This window comes from Natator depressus, chromosome 11 (assembly GCF_965152275.1).
Source record: "Natator depressus isolate rNatDep1 chromosome 11, rNatDep2.hap1, whole genome shotgun sequence".
NCBI lineage: Eukaryota > Metazoa > Chordata > Testudines > Cheloniidae > Natator > Natator depressus.
In genome coordinates, this window is record NC_134244.1 from 33,419,350 (window position 1) to 33,440,283 (window position 20,934).

The 20,934-nt window shown below is 39.9% G+C and overlaps 1 protein-coding gene across 1 annotated transcript in view; it reads left to right on the plus strand.

Annotated features, from left to right (window-relative positions):
* Positions 1–284: 284 nt before the first annotated feature.
* Positions 285–20,934, plus strand: part of PSMD14 (proteasome 26S subunit, non-ATPase 14) — a 59,694-nt gene continuing 39,044 nt past the window's right edge. The window contains exons 1-3 of the mRNA XM_074967441.1: positions 285–436; positions 9,710–9,824; positions 12,589–12,640. Of these exons, the coding sequence (XP_074823542.1) occupies positions 12,593–12,640 (48 nt within the window). The 5' untranslated portion in view covers positions 285–436; positions 9,710–9,824; positions 12,589–12,592. The remainder of the gene's footprint in view (positions 437–9,709; positions 9,825–12,588; positions 12,641–20,934) is intronic.

Sequence of the window (20,934 nt, forward strand, 5' to 3'; positions counted from 1 at the left end):
AAGTTACTTTCGCCCCAGAACAGAACCGCGTGGGGCCTGCGAAACATCATTACATAGTGCCAGCCACCGCCTGTCCCCATCGGCCGGCAGTAGTGCTGCCTGGGCGGAGGTCCTGGCTCCACCTTAGGGCAGCGGGAGGAGAAGGCCCCTCCACGGGCAGGGGCGCGAGCCAGCAGCCTCCCCCGCCCCGCGCCTCAGGTTCTTCCAGGGGAGCTGGGGGACGGAAGCTCTGCGCTCGGTGGGGGCGGGGCTACGTTACCATGGGTCTGACCCCACCAAGCTATTGGCTGGTGCTATGGGAACGGAAACCGGAGGTGCCCTCTGAACCGGGAAGTGTTTTCGGGAGGCCTGGGAGGACTGGGTTTGAATGAAATCCGGCTGATTCATCGCGGCCCGCAGCGGAGGTGGAATAGCGGCAGAAGGGTCACAGCCCCAGGTGAGGGCAGAGGTCGCTCGGGGGTGTGGGTCGTAGGCCCTCCCGTGACTTGGTCTAGTTCCTGGGCCTTCCCGCGGCCCCGTCTCCGAGCTGTAGGGGCAGGGCCCGCGCGGCACTGGGCGAGGAAGTGATGAGCGGGGCCGGGTGCGGGGGTAGAACCGGGCTGCCGGACGCTGGTGAGAGGCCCCAGGGAGCTGGGAAGGGGCTGCGGGACAAGCGTTAGGGACGCGGCCCGCTGGGGAAGTGTCGCGGCTTTTGGTGGCCTTCCCCTTTCTGTGGAGAGCGTTAACCCCTTCCCTGCCCCAGGCCTGTTATCTTCGAGGTGCCTTAGCCTGTCCCAAGGGCCTAGGTGACAGCATGTTGCGCCTCTTCTTGGGAATCGCTAATGGGCAATATTCTGCGCTGGTCTTTATTATTTCCAACCACCAAAACGTGCCTTGGGTAGCTTGCAAAAACAAGTGAGTGCGTTACCACCGCATGAAAGAGCTTGCAATCTACATTCAGCTGGACTTCATGACTTTGTCGTGAACAGGAGAGGAGGGACAAGAGCTGCACTAGTTCATGTGTTTAATCAGTAAAGCATGTACACAGCTTGATGGTTATTATAAATTTGTTACTGTTTTTAACGCCATGGTGCCTTATTGGCCCTGGTGCAAGGAATGAGAACTGCTGCAAGAGGCTCAAATGCTCCTATAACACTATTGCTGTCATGTTCTGTTCTTGGAGCACACAGACTGTATGGTTTTCAATGCTAATAGGGACACTACTACCACAGTAAAATAATCACAGGCAGCCCTGTTTGCAAGTTCATGTCAACTGGCAGCAGTGACCTTTTCTGGTTCTGTAGCAATGTTATCTATGTAAGAGTCACTCTACTGACAGCTGAAATGCAGCTCTTCTGGGGTGAAGCATGCAGTTGCCCAATGATGTCCAGTAGCACTCTAGGATTGTATTTAACAAATGTTCCTGGTGAGCATACCCCTATGGTTTTGTCTTTCTTGACTTTAAAGAAACAAACCTCTGAAAGTGCCCTTATCCTTGATATTGAACCTTCCAAATACAAGTGGAGCATAAACTGGTCATGTGTTGTCTTTCAAAGTCTGCAGCTATCCCCAGTGACTTTACACTTACTCACTGCTTTGTCAAGCAGTAGCAGCAGTGAGTGAAAACTGACTTGTCTTGGCAGCTTTCAGTGCAGCTATTTATGTATTACCAGAGAAGCAAGAGAGGGGGAAAAAGCAGTGATGGGTTAAGGAAGAGAAGGGATGGGCTAAGGAAGGAATGGGCTAAGGAAGAGAAGGGAAAAACAGGAAAAAGACATTTAAGGTAACAGGCAGGTGGGGGATAGTGGGGAAAGAGACAATCTATATAGGAAAGAAAGTGGAGTGAAGCTAAGAAAGGAGGTATAATGAGCAAAAGTAGTAGTACAGAATAGTATTCAGCTAATTTTATTCAATAGATTTCACCAGTTTTTGTAGGTTAAATATTTTTAGTAGTATTTGGCTACTGGTAAAACGTCTAGTATATCTGACAAATATGTATCTTTGGTTTTTTGTTCAATCTGTTTATATCAAATATATTTGTAGTATATAGAAACATCAATGGTGAGGCATGCATTTTCAGATTGCGATTTAAATTATTTCCGTTTGAAAAGCTATGTATTTATATTTGGCATGCTATTGGGAAATCTGCCCTAGTTTTGTCAGCATTTTGAAAATGATCTCTTCCTTCTCTAGGGGTGTGAGGTGCTGCATGTCTGAGCTGTGAATCACATTTCTAGCTCTAAAGCTTTTGATTGGGCAGAAGATTCTACTAACAACAGTATTATTTGTGATCCCTGTAATATGGGAGGATGGAAAGAGAATCTCTTGACAGATTTCTAAAGCAGTCAAGAAATTGGTTTGCAAACATATTTAATGGCTAGAACTCTTCCTGAATGGATGGGACCTCAAATGAGTTAATCTTTGCACATAAATAACTTTATTAGTTCATGAAAAACTTGTGATCCTTTATCTACTGTTGTGGTAGATCCTTGCTACTCTAACATGCTGACACCTACTATGACTAACTTATCACTTTAAAAGGATCACATGGAAATTAGACACAGATTTGTAAAAGTTTTGAAGTAATCAGTTAAGAGGCACTATTCAGTAGACCATCAAAACACTAACAATATCTGATCATTCTATCTTTTAATCTTTCATAGAAACTGCATAATCAAATATAAACTACTAGCACAGAACTATTTCTTCTAGGGCTGTCAAATGATTTAAAAAAAATTGCAATTGTGAGATAAAGTCAATTGCAGTTTTAATAACACTGTTAATAGAATACCAATTTAAATGTATTAATAAATATTTTTGCAAAAAGAAAAGGAGTACTTGTGGCACCGTAGAGACTAACCAATTTATTTGAGCATAAGCATTCGTGAGCTACAGCTCACTTCATCGGGTGCAACGAAAGCTTATGCTCAAATAAATTGGTTAGTCTCTAAGGTGCCACAAGTGCTCCTTTCTTTTTGCAAATACAGACTAACATGGCTGCTACTCTGAAACCTGTAAATATTTTTGGATGTTTTTCTTCATTATCAAATATATTTCAGTTACAACACAGAATACAAAGTGTACGGTGCTTACTTTATATTATTTTTGAAGCTGTAGGGGTGAGGCTGACTGCCCAAACTGGAGCCCTGCCAGCGTGGGGGGCCTGAAACTGAAGGTGGAAGTCATGGGGGTCTGTTCAAGTCATGGAATCTGTGACCACCTTGACAAAATCGTATTCTTACTTATAAGATGCAAATAAACAAGAGTTTAAGTTTTAGCATGGTAATATAATAGACGCTTGCTGCCACACATGGAATCTGTGTTCTGCTCTGAGTTTCTTCCTTTTATTTCCATGCTGGGTGTGCTAAGCAATGGGAAACTACCTAGTGACTCCAGCTGTCTCCTGTTCTCCTCGAAGAATGGTGGATCTCTCCAACGTGTGACTTCTTAGGCAGTAATAATGTGGAATACTTGTTACCTTGTTACTGTATTACAAAGTTTTAGCAGCAGTCTTTTGGAAAGATTTAAAAAATCCTAATTAATGGAAATGAGGTATTAAATAGAAACAGGTGGAAGAATCCTAAGAATAAAGTTAGTTGTCTAAAACCCCTGTCATTGTGTTTAATGCAAAATATGAAGTGAGTATTCCTTTTTGCCAGTTTTTTTCATACTCTTACATTGTCTAGTTCAGTGGTCCCCAAACTGTGGGTCACACCCCTTTGGGTGGAGCATGGAGAAAAGAGGGGGGAGGTGCAGCGGGGCCCGGCCCAGCCCCCACAAGGGGGCAGGGATGGAGTGCTACCAAGCTCTGCTTTGCTCCCAGCTCTGCTCTGCCCAGCCCCTGGCTGCAGCTGCAGCCCTGGTTCCACTTCTGGCTGCATCTCGGCTGCCAGTCCCCGTTCTTGGCTGCCGGGTCCTAGCCACAGACTGGCCTCACCTCCTCTCCCGGCCTGTGGTGTGTGTGTGACACATTCTATTACTGATGGAGGCTGGGGGGGCGGGCATGAGAGGAAAAGTTTGGGGACCACTTGTCTAGTACCTATATTTACTCCTTAATTGCTATTCTGTTTTCTGAGTATGTACCTTTTCCCTAAATGTTCTAGGAATCCCAAAGCACTCTGCAAACTGACTTTTCAAACGTGCTAATTACTGACTTAACAAAGATGAAATTTTGTAGCTAAGATTTTTTTTTCTGTATATAAAAATAACTCTAATTCTAACTTTAACACTCTATCTCAAAAAGTTATCAACCTTCATAATGAACCCAACCGCTCATCCCAGGATCCAATGATGAGTCAGTTTTTTAAAAAGAAATTACTTCACCGTATAGTCCTGGTTTCTTAGTAGAAATAATGGGCAGTATTGCATGAAATGTAATTCTGAGCTGCAAGTATATAGTAAAACACTGAAATCATAAATTTTTCAAGTTGATTAAAAGATCTGAAATTCACTAGGTCTTAGGCACAAACACAGTACTCCCATCTTCTTAGAGAGATGATTATATTGCTCATATCTGTTCTCTCGGGCCATGTGGAAAAAAGTCCATAGTAATACCACTCAGTGCTTCATCTTCAAAGCACTTTATAAACATTAACTGATCTGTAACCAAAAATTGGGTTGGTTATGCTGATTGAAATCCAGAGCTCTTGGTGGCTGGTATGTTGTACCAGTTACACTTATCCATTGATGTACTTTCTAGATGGCTGTACTGAAGGTTCTCTAAGGAATTTCCAGTTTCAAGTCAATCAGCAATTTTCATGAATTCCTGCAGTGCAGATTTTTAAAGATGTACGTTTTGTGTCCCATTCCTCCCCACTGAGGTTCGGCAGTGAAAAAACTGCAATAATGGAAGTGGCATAAACAATATTTGAACTACAGTAGTTCAGTCAAGCACACACTCAACTAATGCAATTACTAAAAATCAAAGAAATCGCTTGCTAAGTCAGCAGTCACAACCACACTAACCTACTCCTAGACCTTACCAGGTAAATGGACTGCCCAAATGCATTCTAATTTCTAACCTGGAATCATTCAGTGTGCTCATCCAGTTCCTCAGAATCACTCTCAAACGGAAAACAAATGTAACTTTTCTTTGACCTCATACTTTCATATGGGAAAAGTTAAGTTTTTTTTTTTTTTCTAATTTAGTGTGGTGCTGGGGATAGGTAGGGAGCAGCATTTGGGAGGAAGATTAGGCCATATACTATGTACTGTGCCCTGCCTGCCTCCCCAGCATCAGGGACTGACTGGGGAACTCTGAAGAGCAGAGCTGGAAGGCAGTGCCAGAACAGAAGTACATCATGTTCTGACAGACCTGCCCATAGTGTATAAAAATCTATTTATTTTTAAAAATCGGATATTTTTATTTAAATTGGATTTTGTTTTAAGTTGAATATATTCTTTTTAAAAATCTTTTTAAAATTAAATTTGAAACTGACAACCTATGTTAAGGCCTAAATTAATTATAATCTATTAAAATAATTTAGAATAATAATAAAAACATGCTGCATAAATGACCCCTCAACAAATTTTAATAAGTTATAAAATGCTGTTTTAATTGTTTCCTCCCTGATTCTGTATATAATCTTTAAATCTGGCTTGAAAAAGTCACAATGTCATACTGCCTTAGGTATATTATTTTTCACTCTTTTCAGTAAAACAAATGCTGGTATTTATCTTTTTCTAAATGTAAGTTTCTGTGTGCAGAAACGCTTTTGGTTTAATTACTTCTGGTGTCAGTTTAGCTAGCACGTGCAGAGAGAATATTTTTCTTCACTTGGCCTAGTAGTTAATTCAAAATTCAGAAATGGATTGGTACTTGAATAAGCGGGAAAGCTTGTTTTCCTTTTCCAGTTTATGAATAAAAACCACATGGGAGCGAATGAGAGCTACCATTTTGAAAAACGTGAAGGACATGGGGCCAGATTTTCAAAGGAATTTAGGCACCTGAAGACTAAGGTTGCCACCTGTCTGATTTTCACCCGAACAGCCTGGGTTTTACATTGTGTGTCAGGGTACCATTTGACAAGCCTGGATGTCTTTTTAAAAAATAAATAAATATATAAATAACCTGTGGCAACCCTAAGTGGAAGAAAGGAGGCAGTGCAGCAGCCGCTGCTGCCTCTGGGGCCATGATGTGCAGGCAGGGTTGCATTTAGGGGTGGGCTACCCAGGCAATCGCGTGGGGTGCCAGGCTTAGAGGTATGGGAATTGGGGCGCCAGGGCAGGGAAAATAGAATGTTTGAAGTAAAATGTTTCAGATAGATAAATAAATGTATCAGGTATTCCCAAAGAAGCCTTCAGAAGCTCAAAATAGGAAGCAAAAAGCTCAGTTGCAATCTAGTTTGCAGCAATGGGCAAATTTGATGGGAAAATATCTGAAACAGAACAACATAGACCAGACTTTAGGCAATAGCAATTGTCCTAGTGCAGAAGAAATTGAGGAAAGAAGCGTAAATGGTGGAAGTCCTATTACTAAGGAATTAGCAGATTTGTTTGAAGATAAGAAATGGAAATAGAGGAAAGTGATAGAGAATTGTCCAGTTTTCCTGGCGGCATAAAGGAGAGTGATGATAAAGAGGAATGTGGCTCACATGAAAAGAGTAATGACAAAGAAAAATCTGGTTAATGTGAAAAGGAGAGAAACGATAAAGAAAAATCTGCCTCTGATGATGACAGAAACAGCAGTGAGAAAAATTGTACTCCACAAATTGATAAATCAGATACTGCTTTACGGCCAACGATCCTAAACTCTGCTGATATTGATCATACGGTTTTGAATGGGCAGGACAAAATTGAGGATATGACGTTTCCAGTAAATGAGCAGAAGCGACACTTCTCAAAGTCACACTGCAAAAGAGTGCTTGAGAATGGTGAAAAACTGAATTGGCGTTGGCTAATTTACTTGAGATCAATTGACAAAGTGTTCTGTTTTTGTTGCAAAATATTTGACAAGAATGCCAAATTGTTGCTTATGCTTTCAGGATACAATTACTGGCTTAACTTAGTTGGTACTCTGAAGCAATATAAAAAGTGACTCGGCCATTTTACTGTCTATTCCAAATGGATGGAGGGAGAGACCAGGCTCAAGCTGAATAAATGTATAGAGGCAGAAAACCAGTGCATTATTAATGTAGAAACCCAGTATTGGAGGAATATGCTTGAGCGTCTGATCTCAATTATCCTCTTTCTTGCAAAGAATAATTTGGCTTTCTGGGACTCATCGGCTAAGTTTGTTCACTGAACATAATGGTAATTTCCTTGGGTTTGGTAGAGCTCCTTGGGAAATATGTTGATGTCATGTGTGAGCACCTGTGTTGAGTAGTTCGTAAAGTAGCTATGGACCATTGCTTGCTTGTTGAACACTTGAGAAGAAAAGTGTCCATCAAAGAAAGGTTTGGACAAATAAAGCACTACATAAAGACCTGGGGGTGGTTGAATGACCTTAGTAAGCTGCCGGTGGCCAAGAAATCACTCTTGAACAATTGTACAGACTCTTCATTGTACGCTGCCACATGGGGAATGTCCGGACACATCAATGATAGACCTCTATGTCAAATTGGACAACATTTGTCACATTTTGCCACGTGGAAAGCACTCTCCACTCCAAGTGCTTCAATTCATTCTTCAGCTCTACATCATGGACACTCTTTTTTTTTTTTTTTTTTCCTAATGTATGGATAGCTTTGAGAATTCTGTTCATACAGCTGGTCAGTCGTGAGTGGTGAGTCCACCTTTTCAAAGCTCAGGCTCATTAAAACGTATCTTCGATAGACGATGGTCAACAAGAGACTGACATCACTTGCTATTTTATTGCTTGAAAATGCCATTGGTCAGTCTTTGGATCTCTCTGACACTGTGCTTCAGTTTGCGAGGGAAAAGACAAGAAAAGCGATTTCTGAACTAAAGGGCTAGAGTTTTAACATTCTAAGGCTGTCACCTACTGTAACACTACCTAATACTGATCCACACAATGTTGGTGCACAGTTCAATTTCTTGATGTTAGTACATTTCAGCTATTCTTAAAATTAAAAAGTTTCTATAAGCTTAGAGGAAACAATTTTTTTTTATTTGCACTCATATGGCATGAATAAATACATGTTTACGGCTCATAGCATGCAAATTTGTCTTGCATGATAGGGATAAATCATGCAGGCAAATCATGCATCAAAGTTGTGAAATGGGCTATAAATGCAATAAAAAAATAAGATATTCAAAAGTTTAACAAAAATAGGGATGCCATTTGGTCTAGGGCCAGCCCTACATGTGGGGGCGGAGCCTTGGGGTGAAGAGGCGGAGCAGGGGAAGGGCCTCAGAGGTCCAGTTACCAGACATTAGAAAGGTGGCAACCCTTCTGAAGATGCAGATAGGTGACTGGGGGGATCTAACGACCGTTAACCAGAAGCAATCTATCAATTCACTAACTACATTTAATGCTTCCTTTGTTTAATAAATCGGTTTTAAATGCAAAACAAGTTTGATAAACTTACCATTTTCTTGCATTTTAAAGTTGTTTTTAAAGTTTTCAGTTGAATTCCAGTTTCCATGCAAATGCAGCTTGACACAAATCCCAGGTAACAAAACCAAAAAAATTAGTAAATAAGATTGTTGTTCACCATTGTCTAATTTAAAAAAAAAAAAGAGAATCTGAATACGTATATGTTAAGCTATGTAATTGGCTAATTGTGTATAGATATAGTGTGTCCTCCAGCTTAGCAAAAAGTGTTAAATTTGGTATAAAGGTGATAGATGGTTGCAAATCAAAATGTATTAATGGTTATACCAATCAGTGAGAATAAACCTTTTTTTTTCTTTTCCGGAAAACAACTTCAAATGCAAAACAAGATTAAATGAATTATTTAAATTGATGTTTCTTGCTTGCTAATTTAAATCAATCCACCCTGCTCTGTCTATTGTTCTTAGTTTTATTTTCACTAAGGAATAAAAACTGTTGTCATGTTTATTATTAAAACTTCGAACTTAGCTAGTCTATGACTGAGGTGTGGAAAAACATAGCCTTTGAAGTTTGCGATGGAGTATAGGTACTGGTGTAGCTCTGGTGAGCTGAAAAAAAAGTGAGACTAAATTTTAAAATTGGGGTGTTTGTCCGCTTAGATACTGTCTATATCCCCCCACCCCCACCCCCCGAGAAAAGTTTCAATGTCCTAAAAAAATTCAGATGTATCTTGAATAACTTTGTTAGACACAGAGACTAAATTTAATCAGTGAAAGGTTTCAGTTCTGCTATAAATTTGAGAAACTTGTTGCAGCATGAACTGCTGATGCCTCTCTAATATTTCCAAGTTTAAGTCAAACAATTAGGGACAAATATTTTCATGTTTACGATGATCATATAACACCTATTTATGGAGTTACATCCAAGGTTAAACCTGTTTATCTTTCTGGGGAGAAGAGAGGCTATTAAAATGCTTACTTGAATTTTACCTTTCCATGTTACAGCGAGACTCTGGGAAATTTCTAGCCATGTGATAATTGTGTAGGCTTTATGTAGTACATGGAGCTCTCTAGCTTAGAGATTCCAGATGGCATATGAAAAATCTGAAATAGAGGTTACGTAGTTAAAACTCAGAAAAGTTCAAAACACAGTGCTGGGGTAACTCATTTTTGTATTTGTGCCTCTCCAATGGCATAGTCCCTTGAAAACCCTAGTAATGAAACTATTCCTTTCTCTATACTCTTGTTTTTAAATTACAACTGTATTCTTTTTTAGGAAGAAGACATCATAAACTTCTTCATAGACATCCAAAAAGTGGAAGCTGCAGTTGGGAGAAGGATTACTATCTGACTCTGTAGACAAGAACAAGAAAACTCTAGTTGAGTGCCAGGTGAGAAACTAAAATTTGTTCCACTTCATATATTCATCTCAAACTTTGTTACCTGATAAGATAATGGGTTCTGATAAATAACTTCAAAACAAAACAGGGTCACTTTGCTTAACTTTGTAAAAGCATTATCCAGGGGGATTACAGCTGTATTAACTCATGGAGTGGACCTTTTCTCCACTTAATTGAAAGTTACTATCCAGCCCAGGTTAGCAGTAAATAAAAATTGTAATCCTTGATATCTGCCTGGCCTACCTGAAATAAATTATGTGGTCATTGTAGGTCCCACTGGACAAGTAGTGGTTTTTCTCACAAAAAAACCAGTACAGTTGGCGTTAATTGGCATACTCTGCAGTTTCATCAGAAGTACCAAACAATGACTGTATGGGGAATTATCCTTTCCACACCCACTTTGGGATTGCTTCCCCCAGATCAGTGTTGAGACATTGGTGGTACAGTACAGAGAAGCTTATACCTGTGCTGAATTTCTTTTTGCAGATAGAGAATTTTGGTCTCCATGGCTGTCAGACATTTTTCATGAGCACTAAACTCACACCTGAAAATGAAGGCATTAATCTGTGGCTTTTTTTATTTCCTCAGTCTTAATATGATGTAGTCTCTATCCAAGATACCTTTAAAGGGATGTCTTCTGGTAATGTAGGTCCCAAATGTAGGATTTGATGTGTTCTCTTTAAAAATAAAATATTTTAAAAACACCAAAAAGGAATCCAAACATAGCACCACTCTGCTGGTGCACTAGAACTAGAAAGGTTTCAGAGTCGCAGCCGTGTTAGTCTGTATCCGCAAAAAGAAAAGGAGGACTTGTGGCACCTTAAAGACTAACAAATTTGTTAGTCTCTAAGGTGCCACAAGTCCTCCTTTTCTTTTTGTAGAACTAGAAAGTGGAACTGACTACATAAAAAAGTGATGCTGACCATACTATTTTTATCCAAGTTGTTTGAAGTACAAAAAGTAAATGGCATAAATGATAAAAACTATTATGCCTGAGTTTTATTTTAATAATCTCACAGGGTGCTAGTAACGCAGGGAAAGACAGTTGAATCTGACTGTGTCCCTTAAGCTGGAAGAAAAATAATTCAAAATTCTGGGTTTTCGATAATAAATCAAATTTATAGATCTTGACAGATAGCTAGTTAATAAAAATGTTAACATCTTTTGAAAGATCAATAGTGTTATCTCTAACATTATTCCTACAACTTCAAGATAAATTTGTTTTCGTTTTAATATACAGACTAAAATTAATTTTTAAGTCTTTAAGATCCTTCACCATTTTTTCCAGTTCTCAAATATACCTTTGCTCATGTCCCTTTTTGTCTGTACTTGTGGCTCCATAAAGCAAGTTCTGGAATTTGTTTTGTTTGTGATCGCTGATGGTGTTTTGTGATTGAATATTGCACGTGGTGGGAACAAACTCATTTGCCATGTAAATATGGTCACTTGCTGTTTTCATTCTGTTTTTATAATGTGGGGGTATGATGGTAAACTTGAACAGACTTTGTAGTATTGAGCCAAAGTTGTGCAAGATGGGGTTTGCTCAATAGTCTTGTGGTATTAAGGAGTCCATTTTTGGCCTTGTACTGTATCTCTTTCACTTCCAAGTAAGTGTGATAAAGCAGTCAAGACTCATAATTTATGTCTTAAAACTCTAAAATGAAAACCATGTTTCATGTTAAAATTTAAAGCTTAGAACTTGTTGAAAAGTGAGCTTTTCTTAGTTATTGAATGCCAACCCACAACTGGGTTTTAGTGCTTGCAAATAAGAACTGTAAGGTAAACCAGGCGAGCCACGAAAGATTCCTGACTCTAACTGGGACAGTACACTTATATTGAAATTGTGTATGTGTATATATATGCTATCTGAAACTATGTATGTTATTTCTGAACAAGAAAATGATTTGGTCAGTGAAATGAATAGTAACTCAAGTCTTTAACAGTGGCATGGTTTAATGGTCAGTTGAGGCCATATAAAACTACATCAAATATTTATCTCATTGTCATAGAAATCAGAAAAGAGGGGAAGTTCAGTTATTGAAGTAATACTTTTCAAATACTCTAACGGAAAGAGCTGTTAAATTTTGCTGCTGGAATAGTCTCCTTCTAAGGTATTCTATATGCAACATTTTAAATGCATGAAATGACTGTATTGCCCCATGTATTCAAACTAAATGCATTTGATGTTTACTTTACAGTATTTCTTTAAGTATAATGAGTTCATTAAAAAAAAGATTTGGATGCTAATTCAGAGATCCATAATCTGTTCAGTGTCTTTCACATGCAGTTTTTACAATAACTGACAAGCTGTAAGTTAATTAGCACAGAACTTACTAATGAGGATGTAAAAAATCCTTACTTTTAAATTAAGTTTTATTGATGCATGCTGGACAAAATTGAAGAAAATTCAGTCATACCTGTAATATGTTTCAGGCATTTCCCCCATGCAGGTGCTCTTTCCAGATAAGTAAAACATTATTGTATGATAACAAAGTTTTGAAAAGTATGACAAAAATGCTTATCTTTAGGTATTGGGATAACCCATAACCAAAGCAATAAAATAAGGTCTGTTAATTAGCGAGGAAGACAGCTTTTTGAATTAATATGTGGTGTTAATTAACAGGAAGTCTGATGTTGTGTTGTAATTACCACCAATATTTTTGACATACTGAGTGACTGAAGGTGAATTATATAGATAGTAATTTAGTAAATACTTCAGAGCTTAGAAACGTTTTCCTTTGTTTCTGTTCTCTAGAAATATGGACAGACTTCTACGACTTGGAGGAGGCATGCCTGGGCTGGGACAGGTTAGTATACAACTTGCAAATATATTCTTATTACATTTATCATAGTTTATTTTTATAATTACCAAAATACCCAACCTTTTAGCAGCAAACAACTGACTTCAGTTTTGTAATAATCTAAATGTATAGAAAGCATTGCTGTATAGTCTATGCATGAATTTTGTTGATGTGCATAGCATTGACACTGAGGATGAACTTCCAAAATTTACAGAATTTGCAAACATGCTGTGTGTAAAAATACAGGATTGTTTCAATATTTCATGTGATGTCTAAACAATGTAGTCCACTGAATGTTGATGATCTGCAAAATTAAACATTAAATAAAACAAATTGCAAATTAAACTGCTTAGTAAAACTGACCTTGCAGTCTTCGGTTTAGTCAATAAGAATACCTTTAAATACCATTCATCTGATGCAGTGAATAAGTAGATTTTATAACACCTGAGATACCATGGGGATAGGTTCTCATATGGATTTGTGGAGGCTATTTGAATTGTTTCTAAAAGAATTAATCACACATGTAAGTAGCCTTGCTTACACATATGTAGTTCTTAAACACAGTAATGTTGCTTTCTTTAGTAACCGTCCTGCTTATGCAGTAGGGCCTTTCTGGTAGCTTTCCAGTTCCTATCACAAACTTTTCAACTAATATGTGGCCTCCTCCATTTTCTCTCACCAGATGATACCACCGGTTGTGTTTTTTTTCCAGCTGATTTGCCCAGAGGCCTTAATGTTTGTGTGTATGCATGTGCATCTCTCTTTTGTGTCTGTCCGTTTTCTTCAGAGAGCTGAGGGCAGCTTCATCCTGGGTGTTTAGCACCCTGGATGCAGTGGAACTAGTTTGGGTCTGCCATGGGAGGGTGGACAGGACACCTGGAGTCTAAGGAGAATGTATTTGGGACATGTTGGTGGAACCATTACTATGTAGATACGCCAGTCTTGTTCCCAAATAGTGTGGGTAAGTAAAGCTTTGTGAGCTACATCATTGTCTAGGTCTACTGGAAGGATTGCTTCTCATGACTCCAGTGGAGTTTCCCTCAGCTACGCCCAAGAATCTCAGCTTAGCATGGTGGTCTGGGTTTACTCCCCCTTAATGATTTTTGTAATATATTACAAAAATTAACTTAGTCTGTAATTCCCATCCATATTTGGCTCCTCAGTGTTCACAGTAACATATGTTTTGAAGTCCCTGGTTCATTGCTATAATTCCTGGGATAGTTGCAAATCCTTCAGATTCATAATTTTTTTTCTGTAATGTGTTTCTAACTGTCCAACTCTAAACAGGAAAGTATACATCAGTAGTCCCCCAAACTGTGGGGCACCCCCTGGGCCAGCCCCCACAGGGTGGAGAGGGAGCACCACCCAGTCCCACTCTGACCCCAGTCTTGGCTCCCGGCCCTGCTTGCGGCCTCAAACCCACCCACCCCCCCCCCGACCCCAGCTGCGGTCCCAACCTCAGCCTCCTTACTCCTATCTACACCTCCCCTCTCCCTCTTCACTCCCCTCCCCCTGAGCCGCAGCCCTGCTCCTGGCCCCAGCTCTGGAGGGGGTGCACAGACAGGTGTAAGGGGGGCACAGTGTGAAAAGTTTGGGGACCACTGGTGTACAACATGTTGAAGCATTCAATGATGTGCTTTATTTAACATGTAGAACTACATCCGCTAGCTGGGTGGCCAGATCACCATTTTTTTTTAAGTGATTGTTCCATTTTCTCTCTTTCAGCTAAAATTCTCTTCACGCTCCTTTAGTGCAACTTCAAGCAGTACTCAGTTATTTTTAGTTTCGCTTTCTTAAGCAGTTCTGAGATTTCTCTTGTTACTCTGTGCTGCCAGTCAGCTTCATGACTCTTCATTTTTCTAACATATGCATAGTCTAATCACTCAAGCTTTCACTTCTTAGTCCTCTCTGAACTTGATGCACATCAAAGCTGTTTTTCAGATTTACAGTTAACTCTCTAGCCTAACTCTCTAGAATTTCCCAATTTTAATCTGAAGACAAATATAAAATGTAGGAGACAATAAAATGACATTCAAAAATAAGCCTTACAAACTGCTCCAGCACCTGGCTACAGAATTTCTATCCATGTTTAAACATAGAAGTGTCTCCTGAAGAAACTTCAGAGAGAGTGAGGGGATTTACACAGAATTTTTTTTATTTATTTTATTTTTTTTAAATCTCAGGCAGGGGTGAAAGTAAAATGGAGCTCTCACCAGTACGGGGCCAGCTCTGGCTCCCCCGGAAGGGGTGGGGCCTCAGGTGGAAGGGGCGGGGCTGGGATCAGCACACACAAACCCACCCCCCCGCCCAGCCAGCCCATCTGCGCTGCCTGGCCCACGTCACCCAGGGCTCCAGCAGCAATTTAAAGTTGCACCCCCAGGCAGCTGCTACTTTTGCTCCTTACCCCCCACCCCCCGTGGGTGGCCGAGGGGGCAAAAGGGACAACGACATTAAAGCGCTGCCACGGCAGTGCTTTAACGTTGCTGTCCCTTTTGCGCCCCCTATCAGTGCCCTGCCGGGTCGTCGCTGCCCCTTTTGCGCCCCCGCATTGGCGGCCCTGCAGGTAAGGGGTGGGCGCAAAAGGGGCAGGAGTGTTAAAGTGCTGCTGCGGCAGCGCTTTAAGTAGGGTCCTTAAAGCGCTGCCATGGCAGTGCTTTAAAGTCTACGGTAGGGCCAATACTGGCGGCTACTTTTTACCGGTACTCCGTACCGGCCTGTACCCCCTTACTTTCACCCCTGATCTCAGGAGAACTACATTGCTGCTATTGCTGGTTGCAGCTTGAGCTGAGTAATCAAAAGGACTAGCTCTTTTTTAGCTCTTTGGTTGATTAAATCGGTAGGAGAGACGTGCAAAAGAAAGTCACTTATGCCCATAGTTTATGTATTGGCATATGCCTGAATTTGAATTGGAGATGGACAGTTTTTATCTTGGATATTTTTGCTGGTAGCAGAGGAACTCCGGACTGAATCAGACGGCTGTTAAACTGAAAACAAAGGCAGGTATTCCCCAGAAATACTTAATCCTGTTACAAAACTAGTGATATCGCTGCCAGTAATGCCCCTAAATTGGACTAGTCTTGAAACTATTGTACATTTCTCCATCTAATCATTCTGTTACAAATGACTTCTGTTTTTGTTGGTTTTACTTTAAAAGTTAAACCTCATAGTAAAAAAAGCTTATCCAGGTCAACTATTCAAGTTTGTTCCTCTGCTAATATGAGTATGTGAAGAATTGTATAAAGAAGAGCAAACTTAATACATTTTCTGAGGGCAGTATTAAATAGCTGTAGGTAACTCCTTTCTTGAACCATTCTTTGAGATTGATTGATTGATTGCCTGGCAGTTGAAATGGGTGACTTGCTCTATGACAATAGCCCACTTCCATTGATATGTAACAATGGATCAACTCTTAGTCAACAAATGGCCACTCAGTTAATCTTTACCAACCAAGCACTGCTCCGTCTTTGGTGTCTCCATCACAAATTTCCCTCTTTCCGACACTACCTCATCTCCTTCAGCATTGCCCTTCTTCTCCCCTCCACCTTGCCCTGCCACCTATTCCTTCCATAACCTTCAATCCATCAGCATCCACATATGCTGTTCTGCTCTCAGCCCTTTCCTCTCATCTCTCTATTTCCTCTACTCCACTCTATACCACATTTGACTTTTGATACTTTCTCCCATCACAAGGTCAATCCCTCAGACCCTCAGTATCTGTTTTTACGCTCTTGTTCTGCTGCTGAGCAATTCTGGTCAAAGTCTCATGACCATGCTGAATCAAAACTACAATTTCACTCTTTCTTCCTTTAACTTTGTCATCTTCTTAGCCAAACAGCCCTACTTCCTATGCTCAACTCCAGCAGCTTCTTCTTCCTCTGACTTTCTCCTCAAGCCCTTCGCCTGCCTGTTTTCTCCTCCCTTTCCGTGTAGGATCTTGCTGGTTTCTTCAAAGAAAAATCATTATCTCCCTCCTCTCCCACATCACTGACAGTGAGACTTGTTGCTTGTTGTCCAACTCCAGCCCTTCATGATCAAGTAACCTCCATCTCCTCTCATCTTTCAACTTCTCTTGCTGTTCTGCTCATCCCATTTCTCACACTTCTTCACCTCACACACTCATCAGATTACTTTCCTTATCAGTATAAGCAGGTGTTGGTCTCCTCATCTTCAAAAAAACAAACAGCACAAGTACAAAACTCTTAACCCTACCTTCCACTTCTCCTGTCATTCAGTATCTCTTTGAACATGCTGTGTACAACTGCTGTTTTGAGTTCTTACTCCAATTCCATTCTTGATGCTTTCTAGTCTGGCTTCTGCCTTCATATTCCACTGAAACTGCTTTTATTAAAGTCTCTAATGACCTCTTTTTCTGGCCCAGTCTCTCAATCTGTACTCCATTATCTTTGACCTTTTGATGGTTTTTGACACCTACTTTTTGAAATTTTGTTCTCCATTGTCCGTTGTGGTTCTGTCCCCTCATGATTTTCCTCTGACCTCATTGGTTGCTCTGTGCCTCTCATCTGGAGGGCAGTCCTTCTCCCCTCTTTCATTTTTCTGTGGGTGTCCCTCAAGGTTTTGTCTTTGTTCCCCTCCTCTTTTCCCTCCTACACACCATCTCTACTTCCCCTACCTCACTTATCTAGTAACATGTTGCAGTGTCAACCCCTGCCATCATGCTGCTTACATTCCCTAGTCAGCTTCTGATTCAAACATCTCTGGGCTCTCTTCCACGTTGCACCTTTTGCAGGGGAAGAACTCCCTGATAAAATGAATACTTTCTGTCAGATTTCTCCTTAAGAATCACCTCTGCTGACCATGGGTAGGCAGGTAACTAGCTGTTACTCTTCCTACTCCTTTCCTCCCTACCCTCATTTAAAACAAACTAAGGTATGTATAATTAACAAAACTGACTATTCTTCAGTATAGTGTTTGTATGTCATATGTCCATTCTCTGCTGTGTCTACATGATTTTAGACTGTAAACTGTTCATGGCAGTGATTATCTCTTTTTTGTATTTGTACTGCACCCAGCACGTTGGGGTCTCAGTCCTGGTTGGGCCTTTGGGTGCTACATTATTTAATTGTAGTAATTTGTATTATCTTCCCAGTATTGGGTCTTTGTGCAAACAGGAGAGCTGGAATAAGTAATTCTCTGTATCAGTTAATAATGAATTGAGATAAAAAATGAGACCAAGGAATTGATTTACAGGAATCCTCTTATGTATTTAAATCTTACTTTTCCCATCATTTGCCTGTGAGGGCAGAAGAATCACTCTGAAGAATTTAGTTCAGGTCAATGGCAGTTAGTTGTTTAAATACCAAGGAGATTATTTAGAATTTGAAGACGTTCCTAACGTTAGATATGTTAAACGAATCTATACATTGTGTACAGCTAATATATGGCATGAATCCTTTTTTGGAAGCATGATTTCAATAAAAAAAGTGATATCGGACTCAACGAGAAGCAAAGTTACCTTTGTGAAGTATACTTCTGTGTTCAGGAGGTGGAAAGATTAATGAATAAAAAAAAAAAAAAAGTCTGTCCTAACATCTGGTTCTCCTACCACTCATGTCATTGTTTTCCTTCCACTATTCTTTTCCTTCCATCTATGCTTATTCTCCCCCTTCTGTAGTGTTGGAGAGCTGTGCCTGCAGCACAGCTGATTGGTACGCCACTTCCCTGTTCTGCCTAGTTTGTGTGCAAAAGACAAATTAGGGAGTATAACTTAAGCTTTAGGTTTTATTGGGGCAGCAAGAGAATCAGTGTCACTGGGATTTGGAGGAACACCCCTTTTCATTTTGCACACCATTTGCTGAGATTAGTTGAATCCATTACACCTGTGTTTACTAATCATTGTCCTCCATGCCACAGGATGTATAGTGATGTTAATTCTGCATATGCATGTTTTAGTTAGTCCTTTTGATTACTACCTCCACTATTCTTCCTGTTGTCCAGAGGTTACACAAGATGAATTTAATAAGAGCTTTTGTTGGTGTCATCCTCCCTGTGAGGCTTTCAAAATGGTAAGAAAGCCAGCTGTTTTTTACCCATGCTGACACATCCCATCCAGTTATTTTCTCCACCCAAATGTGATCAGTAACACGTAAGAAAGGCCTACGTTTCTTGTTATATATATGTGCTACACTTAACAAAGCTCTGATGTAGAGAGCAGTGAGATCGTTTTAAAAATATACCTTATTGTTCTTAACCAATCTTCACTACTTTAATGTATTTTTAAAAACTTTAGTTTTATTTGACTGTTCATTATTTTTTCATGCATGTAAGTGCTTTACTGCAGTAAAGCAAACGATTGTTATTCTGACTGGATGCTTTAAAGTAATCCATTTGATGGAGGGTAGAGAGTAATCCAATTTTTTGGGGGGGTGAGCTGTGTCTTATGCAAAGTGTTTGCACCTTAACTTGAAATAAAGAAAATAGAAGTGCAGATAGCTAGTTTATTTGAATAATGGACTTGCCAATTAGCCATCAAGTGCTTCCATCTGTGAAATTGTTGATCAGATGGGTTAGCTGGGATGTTTCCAGATTAGGGCATTATAAATGGCACTTGAAAACTGTCACTTTGATTATGAGGTTTCATGCATTGCACTGTTTGATGCTGTGGAACCTTTTTTCCTTATTATCTTTTTTTCTTTTTTTTTTTAAAGAACACAGTGATCCCATTTATGAAATCTGTGGCACCAGGGGAACTTGGGAGACCTGCCACTGATCTAAAATTCTGCATAATCTGCTCATCTAATCAGTGCAAGGATTAAACACAATGTTACTAGTTTCTTTCATGAGCTTCAGAATGGGGGTTAGTGATCTGGCAGGCACAGGTGGGTGAGGTTCAGTGCAGATCCCTTCCAATTTGCAAATTAAATGCAAGTTTCCTTTATACTAATTAGAGCAACTGATTTAGATATTCCTGCATCTCTAAATAAACGGCATATTGGCTTTGGCCTTTCTGCATGCTAATGGATATTTATGCATATGTAATGGCACACCTTGTAGGAAGTTTTGTTGGTTAATAGCACACTTTGGGGATACAACACATTTCAGTTAAATGGGAGGAAGTTTGCAACTTTTCTGAGCACCACTGCCTATTTAGATTAATGTCCATCTGTTCAGATTTGGTATCCACAGGCACTTAAGCAGCTTCATCTTTTTTCCACCCCTGTCTTCCTGGGCTTGTATGCTCATGGCAAGGGTTGTGCTACTCTGTGTCCTTGCATTCATCCATATTTAATTATTAACATTTTGTTTTAGCACTGTTGAGTTACTATCTCTCCAGATATGCCAGCAGAGGTGGTTGGGACACATCAGAAGTGCTTGAGGAAACAGTCATCTTAATGTTATCCAGTCCTACTTTTTCCTTGCTATACATTCCTCAAATACCTACTGACAAATTTCTTTTGCTTGGAAGTTGCAATGAGATGTGGTGCACCTATTTTGTGCTTTGATGTCCTACCTGAAGAATCTTTTCATTCAAATTCTTCCTAAAGATGCACTTCTTCCACAATGCATTCAGTCATAACAAATAAAGTAAAAACAGAAAAAAAAAATTACTAATTATTCTTGCAGAGTCTCAGAGTGCATCCTGTCCTTTCACACTGTAAACTCTTTGGAGTAGGAATGCTGTATTTTGCCTTAAATCCCTTTAAATGTTTCCCTGCACAGCATGTGATTTGGTACCCAATATCAGTACCCACAGAGCACTAGAGGCCCCTAATTAAGCTGTGATGTCCAGATAAAGTAGAAGAAAACCTGGGTTTACCTATTGAAATTCTGCATGGATATAAGTTTATACACACTAAATTCCATTATTTGCCTTGAGGCTCTCTCTTCCCCACACCCACTGAGGATGTGGTCTCTAGCCAAGAAATAAACCCACAATCCCTTTGGGCAGTGAGGTAGGAATCTTGAAGGCAGGAATACTGGAACTTTGCAAAACTAACTTCTAACAGTTGTTAGATCGTTTGTATTTTTCTTAAGCAGAACTTTAACTCTGAATTTTCCAGGCTTTTTAACATTTTTGGGTGAGGAGTATGATCTTGTGTTGTGTGTGTGAGAATTACGGCATTCTCAGGGGGTTCTTTCCACCTCCACCCTCCTCTGATATTTACAACCTTAATTCCATCTTAATGAAGTTTTATTATATTCTGGAAATTTGCTTTACATTTTTGAAAATGAGTAGGAGGTAGTATTGACTGCAAGTACCGTTGTCTGGCCTTACTTTCCTTACACGGTTTTAGTGACTACTTGAGTTTTTGATTTGAACAATACAAGAAAACTGGAAATAG